The sequence below is a fragment of the Protopterus annectens genome, chromosome 3.part1 (assembly GCF_019279795.1).
Source record: "Protopterus annectens isolate FY-2018-M chromosome 3.part1, PAN1.0, whole genome shotgun sequence".
Classification (NCBI taxonomy): Eukaryota; Metazoa; Chordata; order Ceratodontiformes; family Protopteridae; genus Protopterus; species Protopterus annectens.
In genome coordinates, this window is record NC_056732.1 from 479501185 (window position 1) to 479513358 (window position 12174).

General features: G+C 37.2%; 1 protein-coding gene across 2 annotated transcripts in view; it reads left to right on the plus strand.

Annotated features, from left to right (window-relative positions):
• Positions 1–12174, plus strand: part of COL14A1 (collagen type XIV alpha 1 chain) — a gene marked incomplete at its 3' end in the record, with an annotated part of 1869522 nt that overhangs the window by 703041 nt on the left and 1154307 nt on the right. For both annotated transcript variants that reach the window (XM_044066920.1, XM_044066919.1), the window contains 1 exon segment: positions 11668–11797. In XM_044066920.1, coding sequence (XP_043922855.1) covers positions 11668–11797 — 130 coding nt within the window.

Genomic DNA, 12174 nt, shown 5'->3' on the forward strand with positions numbered 1-12174 from the left:
ATCTAACTGTGACGAATAGTAAGCTATGGGCGTTGCTTGCCGCCATGTTGTTCGTCAGTACTGACGTCATATATCCCCTACAATCTACAGTTTGGAAAAATCTCTTATGGTAATTGGAAGCCCTAAAACTAATGATGAAACTATCAGTTTTTAGTCTGCAAAGGCTGCCTCTGCTTCCGAGTCCAGTGTAGTGTTTCTTGTGCTGCCATTGGTGTTTTAAATATTAAATCAGCCAATGGAGCCGTTTCTAAAGCATAATTCGTATCCAACTCGACAAAATTAGTCGTTCCCAAGAAGGACATCATTTCCTTCTTGGTAGTTGGTCTGGGTGCTTGTAAAATAGCTGTTTTCGTTCTTCATCTAATGTTCTGCCTTCTTTGGATATCACATATCCCAGGTATTTAACCTGTTCTTTCCAAAGTTGCAATTTATGTTTATTCACTTTATGCCCTTGCTCAGCTAAGAATTTCAATAATGCTATTGTGTCTTCCCTACACTGTTGCTGGGTAGGGGCTGCAAGCAAGATGTCATCTACATAAAGTAGTACTTGGCTGCCCCTGGTGGAGAAAACCCTGCCAGGTTGCTAGCCATCTCTTGTGCGAATATCGTTGGACTTTCACTATATCCCTGTGGTAGTCGGGTGTTATACCTTTTGCCCTGAAATGTAAATGCAAACCAATGCTGGCTGTCAGGGTGGATAGGTATTGAGAAAATGCATTGCTAATATCTACCACGGTGAAATATTTCTGTTGCGGCCTCAAATCATTTAATAAGGTATGTGGGTCTGCCACCGTAGGTGCCCTTGGTAATACCGCAGGATTTGCAGCTTGTAAATCTTCCACCATCCGCCATTCCCGTTTGCTTTTTACAGGAAATAGAGGAGTATTACATGGTGAATCTAAAGATTCCACCAGTATCCCTTCCTTGAGTAATGCCATTATAATAGGTTTGATTCCTGTTCTGCATCCTTGCTCAAAGGATATTGTCTTTTCTTGGTCTAAAGGCTGATTTTGGTGTAATAACTACTGGCCCTGCTGTCGAATAAGTCCTACATCTGATTTTCCTGTTGACCAAAGAACATTTGGTATTTCACTCAAAGCTTTTTCTTCTTCTTCTATCAAGAACGCATTCAGCTGTCTTCACTCTGTTGTAAGTGTACAGCTGGGCGTGCTAACCAATTCAGTTTCTGTTTCTGTACTCCTAAGTCCGATAACTCTGAGTCAGTTAGTCTCTCCCATCCTGTCACTTTGTCACCCAAGTCTACCCACCTAACATTCTTGTTTTTGGTTAGGCTAGCGTGTGGTAGTTTATTGGATTTGTACAATTCCAAAACTCCTGAGGTAACGAACAACTCACCACACGGTTGCCCTCACTGTCCCAGTATAGGGTCCGTAATATCAGTCTATTTGCAGGATTCCTGAACAACTTTTGTTCGTATTCTTTATCAGGTCCTGGTGTGCTACAATAATATAGGGTACAATGTAATAAATGTTGCTGGTCAGTATCGAGGGAGGCACCTTGCTGGTGGCTACATTCATCAGTTCCTCGGTCACTGCCCCCGGTCCGGTTGTAACCAGATCCTGGCTGTACCAATAATAAGCCTCCCCGACCGTTACAAAGGTGTCAGTTTGTCTCTGTGCCTCCATACCGTTCATGGTAGGGACTACTGCTATGCCAAAAGTTGCATAAGATCTCTTCCTAATAGGTTCATGGGGCATTTGGCAGAAAGTACTATTTTACTTCTTTGGGTCATGCCGAGACTGGATCAGTTATTGCTATATCATGGGAAAGTGGTTCCCTGTACAACTGTCCGTTTGCTGCTTTCACTAATATGTAATCAGGTGACTCAGAATGTTCGGTAACTTTGAAGGATGTATCAAAGTTCGTGATGCTCCTGAATCACACAAAAATTTGATTTCTCTTCCTTCTACCAGAAGTGTAACTTCCGGTTTCGTGTCTGCTAAATAGAGCTCTAAGCTCAGTAGTGCTAGATCTAAAACTTCACTTTCCCCAACTTCTACATCCAGTTGCATGTCATCTGCCTCTTCTAAGGTATTTACATCATCCCCCTGCTCATTAGTCTCTTCTGATAACTGCTGAGCAGTATAACTGTCATATAGTCAATCCTCATCTTCCTTATCCTTTTTTCCAGAGGTGCCTTGCTCCTGCAATCCCTTATAAATGTCCCTTCTTACGCAATTGAAGCATTCACCTTTTTCTTTCTGCTCTCATAAATTTCTGAGTTTTGTCAGGCGTTTGTTACCCTGAATATTTTGCTTACCCTTTTTGGCTGCTTGCACTACAAAACTTCCACCGTCTTCAGCTGTGAAGACCTGCGTTTTCTTTTCTTTTACTGTTAAAATGTTTTCGGCATGTCTAGCATACTCTAACAAGGCTTGAAGCCTACTTGTTCGGTGATCTATCATGTGCTTGATGAAGCTATTGATAGGGGCAATACAACCTTTCAAAATGCATTCTTCAATTGTTGTTCATATGAACTATCATTCTTTTGATTTTCAGGAACAGGCATGCCACTATGGTTATTAAAACATTCTAACAATCTACCATAGTATGCATCCACAGTTTCATTATCTCGTTGTACACACTGGTTAATGCAAGTCCAGTCTGCCCTAGGTTTCCATTTTTCAGTAATGCGGTCTGTAAGACCCTTCAATCTAGTATCTAGTTCTGCGTCACTATGTGGGAGTGGCCTGTGTTGTGCGTCACGGGCATTCCAGGTGCCACAAATCATGTGCCAGTCTGGACCTAAAATTTGTCTAACTACTCTTTCTACCTCTTCCCCATTTAAGTGGTAACTCAATCTCATACCCTGTAAATCCTGTAGAAATTTCTCAAAGTTAATTTTTGGATGGGAATTCCTTCTGTAGCTTTCGGATGTCTTCCGGTGTCCATGGTCTATACACTAAGAGTTGAGGCCCGGGCCTCCTGTCCTGCCTGCGGGTTTGGTACTTCTATTAATGGACAGATTTCCTCACCCTCATCTAATAAATTCCCGCTTGGTTGAGCGTCTACAAGTGTTTGACGTGTTCGGGATCTAGTCCCGATAGGTTCTCTTACAAATGGTTGTCTTAATATCCCTGTTGTCTCTGGGTAGCGTGGGGGTCAGCCCGCCCTCCCGCTTCATATTCTGAGTAAGGCATCGGTGGACGTGGTAGGGGAGGGACCGATGCTACTATTACATTATTATCCTCTTTGTCTAAAAATAATGCCTTTGCATTTTTATTTTTCTGTTCCTTGATTCGCTTCCTCAATCCACCTATGTGCTTGAGGAACACCCAACTGTCGTTGTTTTTGCCTGACCTTCTCGTCAGATTTTAACTGTCTCAGAAGTTTTATTAATGACATTTTATCCAATTTACCATCAAAGTCATACTTGTTAACCCATGTTGCAAAATATCTCACATTATCTGCTCTCTGTAATTGCATATATTTTGCATCTTCTGATAGGGGTCACGTGACCCTTTAGTGCATTCATTTCCCATGTCTCTGAAGAGAGAGAGAGAGAGAGAGAGAGAGAAAAAACAACAGAACTGTTACGTAACCCTTTCTTTTGTACCACGTGGTATCTCTATTCCCGTATTCACAGTAGTGTCTAGAATGACTGTTTACTTTGTTTTGCTTTATTTCCTGATCTATGACTCAAGATACAATACTTGACTACCTCTCCCTGCTATCACAAACCTTAGCAATAGCACAGTGTAACCTGGTCCCCGATCTAAAACAAAAACAAAGAGAGGAATTCTGCTTACCCGAGCCTCCTGCTTATGTTTGATAGGCTTTTAGGACCCAGTTTTCCGCCACAGATCAGACAAGTGGACAGCCTCTTTACACGACAATTCAGTCGGAGGTCTTTCCTTCTTCTGCAGACTTCAATACCACCTATATATTCTGACCTGTAGCTTACCAAGGGAATTCCGGCGATTAGGACCAAGATGTTAAATAAATTCGTTAGAGTCAGACTGTAAAAATCATTGAGTTATTCAAACACAATGTCAATTAATAACAAACAATAATGCAGGAGCACTCAGATATCTTATTCTCTAATGTACATTAGGAGGCAAAAAACCATACACAAAGTTTGTATAGAATTTTGACTGCTTTATTGACCAAAACACATTGGTTATATACATTTCATTATCAGTTTTGCCCACCTCACTGGTGTGGTCAGTGACAGGGTCTTTACATCATAGTAATTCATAAAAAGTGCTGAATTTGTGTTTTTCAAAAAGTCCTTTTCCCATGAGAATGTTGCAGCCTTGCAAGCAGCTGGTCAGTCACGATGACCTCCTGAGGATGTAGCCAATTCAAGGTTCTCTGATTAGTTCAAATACAATAGATGTATGTCTTCCTTAATGCCTCCCTTTGTCTTTCTTGTTCCCAGCTGCGCACTATCAGAGATAGTGCGCACAAGGCTACTCTCCTGGTGGAGGCAGGAAAGAGGACACACATGCGAACAGATTTATTATTTTCTAACTTTGCAAAATAATCTTTACTTGAAAGACATGAGCCAGACTGCATCTGCAAGCTGCCAAGGTCAAATTTCTGATTACACTGCAGCTTGTGCTTCAAGCAATAATATGCAGGTTTATTTCTACTATTATTCTAGTAAGACAGAATTAAATGCATTACATAACCTTTATTCTTTATTATAGATTTAAGTACATTTATTCCTAACTAAAGCACACATTTCTCTATATATTTGATCACACAACTTATATATGTTTGAGTGATTAAATACACATCTTCCTAAGCAGCACACATTGTAAATATATTTTTCTAGGCAGCATGTATGTAAATATATTTTCTAAGCAGCATATATAGATTTTTCTAACAACCCACATTAGTAACTTCTCTCAGCTTGAATTTACATTTCTGAGGCTTCAGTTTAAGATTGACTTCACGTGCATGGTCTAGAACTTTCTTGAGATTTCTGTCATGTTCGTCTTCACCACTGCCCCCTACAATATTGTCATCTACAATGATAGCACATGGATAACCTGAAAAAAATTATTCCATCACATGTTGAAAGACTTCACCGGCAGAATTTATCCCAAATGGCATTCTCAAAAATCCGAACCTTCCAAATGGTGTAATGAAAGTAGTCAACAATGAAGATTTGTGATCCAGCAAAATTTGCCAAAATAAACTTTTTGCATCTAAGACTAAAAAAATAGTGGCATTTAGCATTAAAGCTGCTACTTCTTCTACAGTGCACATCAGATGATGAGGATGTTTAAGCACTTTAAGCTCTACAGGTTTCCCATTAATTTTTACAGTACAAAATGTTTCACTCTTTCCTGCCAGTCTACTGTATTAACAGTTTCATCAATCACAGAGACACCATCAACATAGAAAGTTTGCTCATGGCTTTCTATCTGATCTATTTGTTTCTTCAGATGCTCTCTTTTAATAAAAGTATGTGCCACTTTAGACTTGCAAAGCCATTTGAAATTATTCCACTTTTTACATTTGTGACATTGCTGACCAAAAGCTAAGCACTTTTCTCATTTAGGTTCATGGTTACCTCCACAATTACACCAATTAACAATAAGATTAGGTGCTGTAGGCCCATTCTGCTTATGGTGGAAATTGGGTACTGCCACACTGTTCCACTTATATCTCCTTTTTAGCTTAGCTCATTTTTATCTTAGGTTTCTGCTGTGTACTATCAACATTCGCACTGGTAGTAACTGTATGCATGCTTGTCTCATTCATAAGCATGTTTGCGTGCTTCTCTGTAAACTCATATATTTGGCAAAACTCTATGGCTTTGCTCAACATTAATTCACTATCTCAAAGCAAAATCTTTCTCAGTGCATCATTATTAACACCACACATGAGCCTGTCTTTTATTAACTTATCTTGCAAATCACCAAATCTGCAAGTTTTTGCTTTATTTCTCAAGTCAGTAATATATGCTGCTATATAGTCACCAGACTTTTGTTTTCTTATGTAAAACATGTGCCTTTCCATTCTAATATTTGTTTGACGGTCACACATTTTTCTAAATTTATGTTTTAAGCACTCAGGGCATTCCCACATTTCAGCCTGTATCACAATATGACAGTTCTTCCCCTCCCCAGCATACACAGCAGGTGCATACATAAATGAGTGTTCTGTCTCAATGGCTTCTGAGCCTGCTAAATTAAGAAGTATGAATGCCTTTGTATGTGCGTCTTTATCAGAAAAAGCAGCCTGCATCAAAGTATCATATTCTTGTTCACTCAGCAATTCTCAGCAATATTGTTATCAAACACCAGCAGTTCAGGTCTGTGAAATCCCTGTGCCATCACACCAAAGTACATTTAAACCTAAGCATAGACCAGCTACTTGTAATTATGCTCAAAGGCACAACAATCTCTTTGAATAGGCTTCAGTTTGACACTACGAACATTCTAGAAACATTGGATACTTCAAATTGCTTTAATTAATGAGAAAAGGTAGTACATTGTGAAGAAATTTGGTTGTTTTAGCCTTTTCATGCATTCTAACACTTCAGAAATTATTTTGAACAATTTTGTAATTATTTTGATACCTTTTATCAGTATATCACAATTTCAAACATTTCATTTATCTCAGTAATTATTTCGAACATTTTGAATGCTTCACCACACTTTCAGCAACTGAACAATCATTTAAATGAATTTAAGTGCCTTTAAATAACCACTGACCTGTTTATGAGTTCACTCCTGTATATTCATCCACTTCTAACTGCGTGCCTCATGGCTTGTGTGTTGCTTCAACTTTGGATCCCATTCTGTTACCATGTCATTTGTCTCATGCATTCAAAAGGGATGATAAACTATTGTGTGGTTGCAAGATATTTATTGTACATAAACAAGTCAGGAACTGTAATTGGAATGTATTTAACCTATCTGAGTCACTCATTACTTCAGACACACTCGCATGTACATCTCCATTCATGACTGCATTCACTCTGGCTGACTGTACAAAATGGCACCGTTTATGCACATGCTCATTACTTATATGCATGTGCTATCTAGCTACAGTGGCTGATTAGGAACAATACACATAATGATCTATACCTCCCAATGTAAAACTAACTGGTTTTGAACTTAAGTGCTGTAACAAATTTTTTACAGAATTCCTGCAGTATCAGGAATCCTTGGAAATAAGTTCACTAACCCTGGGAAATGTTAAAGAAAACAGCGAAAACAGTGACAACATAAGAGAACAACACATAAAAACTTTGCAAAACTTTAAAATATTTTGGCAGACACAGGAGAATTTTGGAGAACACAGAACAGCTTTTGCAGTACCAGAGGAGTTTAGGAAATATTAGAATACTGTTAAAACAACATAAAAACAGTACAGAAACAAACAGATGGTATTTCTTTAACAAATGCCGACTAAAAAACAGTGATAAAGTCAACCAAATCAATAAATGCAACACAGAAGTGCTAAATAGTACTGAGACAGAGCAAGTGCAAAATTTTCTGTTTCAGTTTTGGTAATCACAAATGTAACCAACAAGTTTACATTTATGATTACTTTTTTATTTAATTGTTGATGATGCTAATTGCTGAGTTTTTCAATATTTTCTGTTTAGAACAATCTAATCAGTGATTATTCATTATACACACACACACACACACACACACACACACACACACACACACACACACACACACACACACACACACACACACACACACACACACACACACACTTATATAAGGAAAGATTTGCTGATGAACATGGAATGATTTAGAATCGTGGGATAGTGCTGAGAAAATTTAAAAGTACTGTGGAAAGGGTATGTGGGTTAATGGAAATTAAATGTAAGATAAAAACGTCTGTAATTCTAATGATAATGAATGTGTGCAGAAGAAGGGGGAGTAATTGCCAGTGAAAGAATAAGAAGTACATGGCAGACTGAGTCCGTGTAAAGGAATAAATGTTAGTGATAAGGAGGAAGTGCAGCCTTCATACAAAAAAATGATGCAAGCCCTGCAGTATGTTGCAAAGGAAAGCATTATTCGATCACTGGTATAGCGGCTGTCTTAACAGGAAGCTAGATAAACAATGACATAAACAGTGCATTACAACAGTCATATATCCAAACAGAAGATAAAAATGCAGAACAAACAGGTATCAGAAATTTATAGTCAGTAGAATGCAGATCTAAAGAGTGCAACGCAGAGACTATGTAATAAAATAAAAGTTAATTGAAAAGTTATGTATACAGATACACTAATTAATAGATAATAGGTATGTAAAAATAAGAACAAAATGTGTAAATCCATATGTTTACCAAAGTCTGAATAACAGAATTTTGTACACATACTTCTGTTATATTATTTCCTTGCACTATTGAAAGATTACACTAGACAGAAAATGCGTTTTAAAGTTGCACAGAAAATATTCCTCCAAAAGCTATTTCGCTGCATCTCCATCTTGGTTTATGTTGACAACTGAGTATTTAAAGTATTCTGTTGCTTAAGATGTTTTCCGTGGCATAATTTTTTTACGTTACTATGTGTTTTGATTTTTCAGTATTTATTTCACGAGAATAGACTCTTCTAACTTCAACTTATTTATCTATTAGCTATTGTAAATCCTCTGGTGATATTGCAATGATAACAATATAATTCACATAGTGTAATTATCAATATTCTTACAATTTATTTGAAACATTTTCATGACTTCCTTGTTATACAAGTGGAAACATGTAGCTGAAATTAAGCATCCTTGTTGTACCCACTTTTCATTTGAAAGGGTTCAGAAAAAACACACTCTACAGTAACAAATGCCTGTTTGTGTATATAGAGGCATTTGACAACTCAAATGAAACAGTTATTAACATCATATGCTTCAATACACACCACAACTTGCAGTAATTCACAGAGTCAAAGGCTTTTCTTTTAATCAGCAAATACCATAGACACAGGCTGATTAAATTCACTTGCATTATCTAGGACTATTGCCATTGTCTTGTATTATCTAAGATCGTTTGATGGTTAAAGACTTGATCTCTAGTATCAACACCTTTCCTTTACCTCATCTTAACAATACCAGATATCTTTTCTTTGGGAAGGTCTCTAATGTCTCTGTTCAGTATCATGAGTTCTAATTTATTTCAGTTTTAGTTTTGATTTTATTTAAATTTTAATTTATTTCAAGGTGCAAATCAATCATTCTCTTCATTTCTATGATATAATGTTAGTGTATAATGTTAACAGTGTTCAATGCTCTTATGTGGGTTGCTCAGGAATTTTCTGTTACCATCTTTAATTTTTTTTTTATCTTGGCTTAAAAACAAATCTTAAACTTTTGACAGAATCATATGCTTTAAGTGTCTTGCTGTTCATCAAACCAGGTTTAGCATCTACATGTGCCAGTTCCCATTTGCTGATATCTCTGGATTTCATAATCATTTACCACTTTATTTTAAACTTTTCTTCCTTTAAAGGGAATGTCATTGAGAAAGAGATGACATGCACCAGTAATTCTGGAATTCTTATCTGTTTGGTTTCAGAACTCACCACAGGACTGTGACTGCATTCACCTGAATGTTTAATTATCTACCTTTGAATGAAGATTAGACGTTGTATTCTATTTTGGTCCTCTTTGGTCTTTCTTGTACCTTTAATGTGGTTGACCATCAGATCCTTTTAGAGTGTCTGGAGAGATCCTGCTCAATATCTGGCACAGTTGTTGCATGGTTTGACTTTTATATCTCTTGATGCACTCAGACTGTGATTTTATTTCATCACCTTCCCATTCTCTGACATGCAGAGTACCTCAGGACTCCATTTTGGGGCATTTTCCTATGTGCAGTCTGCCTTGTGATTATCCCTTTAAGAGTACAGGAATGAAATATCACTGCTGTATGGACGACACTTAGACTTAGCTCCCCATCTCTCAGAAGTGTGTGATGCACTCTGATCCCATTAAAAACTGTATGAAAGACATCTTATCTTGATGAGAATTAATTGTTCAAGCCTAACAGATCCAGAACAATTGTTATGACTTTTCATGGCTTAAAAAGGACCCTTATGGCTTCTGCCCTTACTACTTACATGCTTTGGGGAGGGTGTTTTTGAATTTCTGTCAACGTTGTAGAATCCCAGGCTGACCTTCTGGCTGAATGATGTTCTGAAACCATGCACAAGCAGCTGTGAAATAATTTTTGTCATCATCTAAAGAACATCACTTGAATCAAGCACCTTCTTCTTGTGGAGGGCCTACCATTGGTTATGTATGCCCTGGTCATCTCTCATTCTGATTATTTTGATTACCTTTACCTGAGGTTTTCAAACAGAGAGTTTGTCAGCTTGCAGTGGGTACAGAACCTGTAATCAGACTCCTTGTCTGAGAGTCTCAATATTTTGATTTTTCCTGTTTTACATTCTCTTCAAGAGCTGCTTCCCAAGTACAGAATCACATATGAAATCCTTGTGATGGTATTTAAATCACCATCCCACTTATATGAAAGAACCCCAGGTACACTAATAGCTGTCTCACAGTCTCATCTCAGCTGCCATAGGGCTGCTGCTGCTGATCCCACGTTCAGTATGGAAACATCTGGACTAGACTGGTTTTATTTCTAGATTCTTGACCTGTGCCCTAGACTAACCTGGCAGTGTATCTTCAATAATACTTTCTGATACCTTTCTAGATTTAGGATCGACACTTGAGCTTATTTTGTGTTGGCTCATGAACAAAGTAGACTGACTTGTTTTTTGCTTCTTTCTGCCTTTCTTTCTACAGATAGCAATCTTAATTTTGACCTTAAGGTTTCAGAAAATAATTAGGTTGGTTTGACTGTCACACTGTCACTACGAGTGTATAAGGTTTCCTTGTGTTTTTACTGCAGTGGCATTCACATAAATCTGTTTCATAACTCCCAGTCTTGTCCATGCAACTATGGAATTGGTATATGTAAGCTGTGGAGGTTTAGGGGACTTGTCTCCTATGGGGAGGGGGTGGAGGGCTGGCCTATTAAAAACACTTATTTTGAGATATCAAGTTACTTTGTGTAGAATAAGGAATTTTCAAGAATTTACGAGCAAGGAAGTCTAGCCTAAGCAAGAGACTTCAGATAGTTGTATATCAAACTAAAGAAACATTTAATGTCCAGCCTTCTGATTTGTGTAAAAATAAATAAATACAACTATTCTATATTCTCTTTCCTGAAAAAAAATCATGCATTTAGTGAAAAATAAATTTAGATTTTTTTTTTACAAAGGAAAGTCAAGTAGAAAATGTCAAAAGCAGGAATTATATAATTTCTGAGTAAACATGGAACTTTAGTTTACATCTAAAATACTTGTTATTATCTGAAAGCTTTAAAAAATTCACATGCCTCAGGAAGTTATTTAGATAATTGGGTCTTATGGTGAATGTAAGATTAACATTCAGGATTTTTCTCCAAGGCTAAGATGTTTTACATGAGAAAAAGTACACCATACTTCCTTTTCATATTCTGCACAATAAATTTTAGAAAGAAATGCCAGTGTGTACATCTTTACATGGACATTTTGGCTTACAGTATGAGTTTATCTAAATATACATCAGAATTTCAAGAGCATACATTTAAAATAATAAGTATTGTAAGTTAATCTAATATTGTGAGAAAATGTGCCATTAAGACAATCTACATTTCACTAAATTTTTTTTTAGGTCAAAGTACCAGAATCAATAACAGATATTGAATTGGAAGGACTGTTGCCAAACACAGAGTACACGGTTACAATCTATTCCATGTATGGGGAAGAAGCTAGCGATCCACTTACGGGGCAGGAAATGACACGTATGTATTCTATAGGTTTACTTTACTACGTCACCTTCTATAGGTTTACTTTCCTATGTTACCATTGATAAGTAACAATAATAAACGCCCTTTTAAGGTGTGCTAAGAATTTACATTATATTGTTGGTCATTGTGCATTAATCAGAATGCTTCTTCTGCATTATATTAATTACACCAGCTAACGCAGTACTTGTACCTTAGAAAGAGTCAAGCCTGATGTGTTTAAAACTGGCAGAAAACTGGCTCAGCACACTATAAACTGTGGCTACTAGTAAACATCTTCATAAATCAAGAAACTGTGTTAGAATGGAACAAAGCCAGTAGCCATTATGTTCACCATCCGACATGTGGATTATGGCTGCATTCCTCACAAGAAA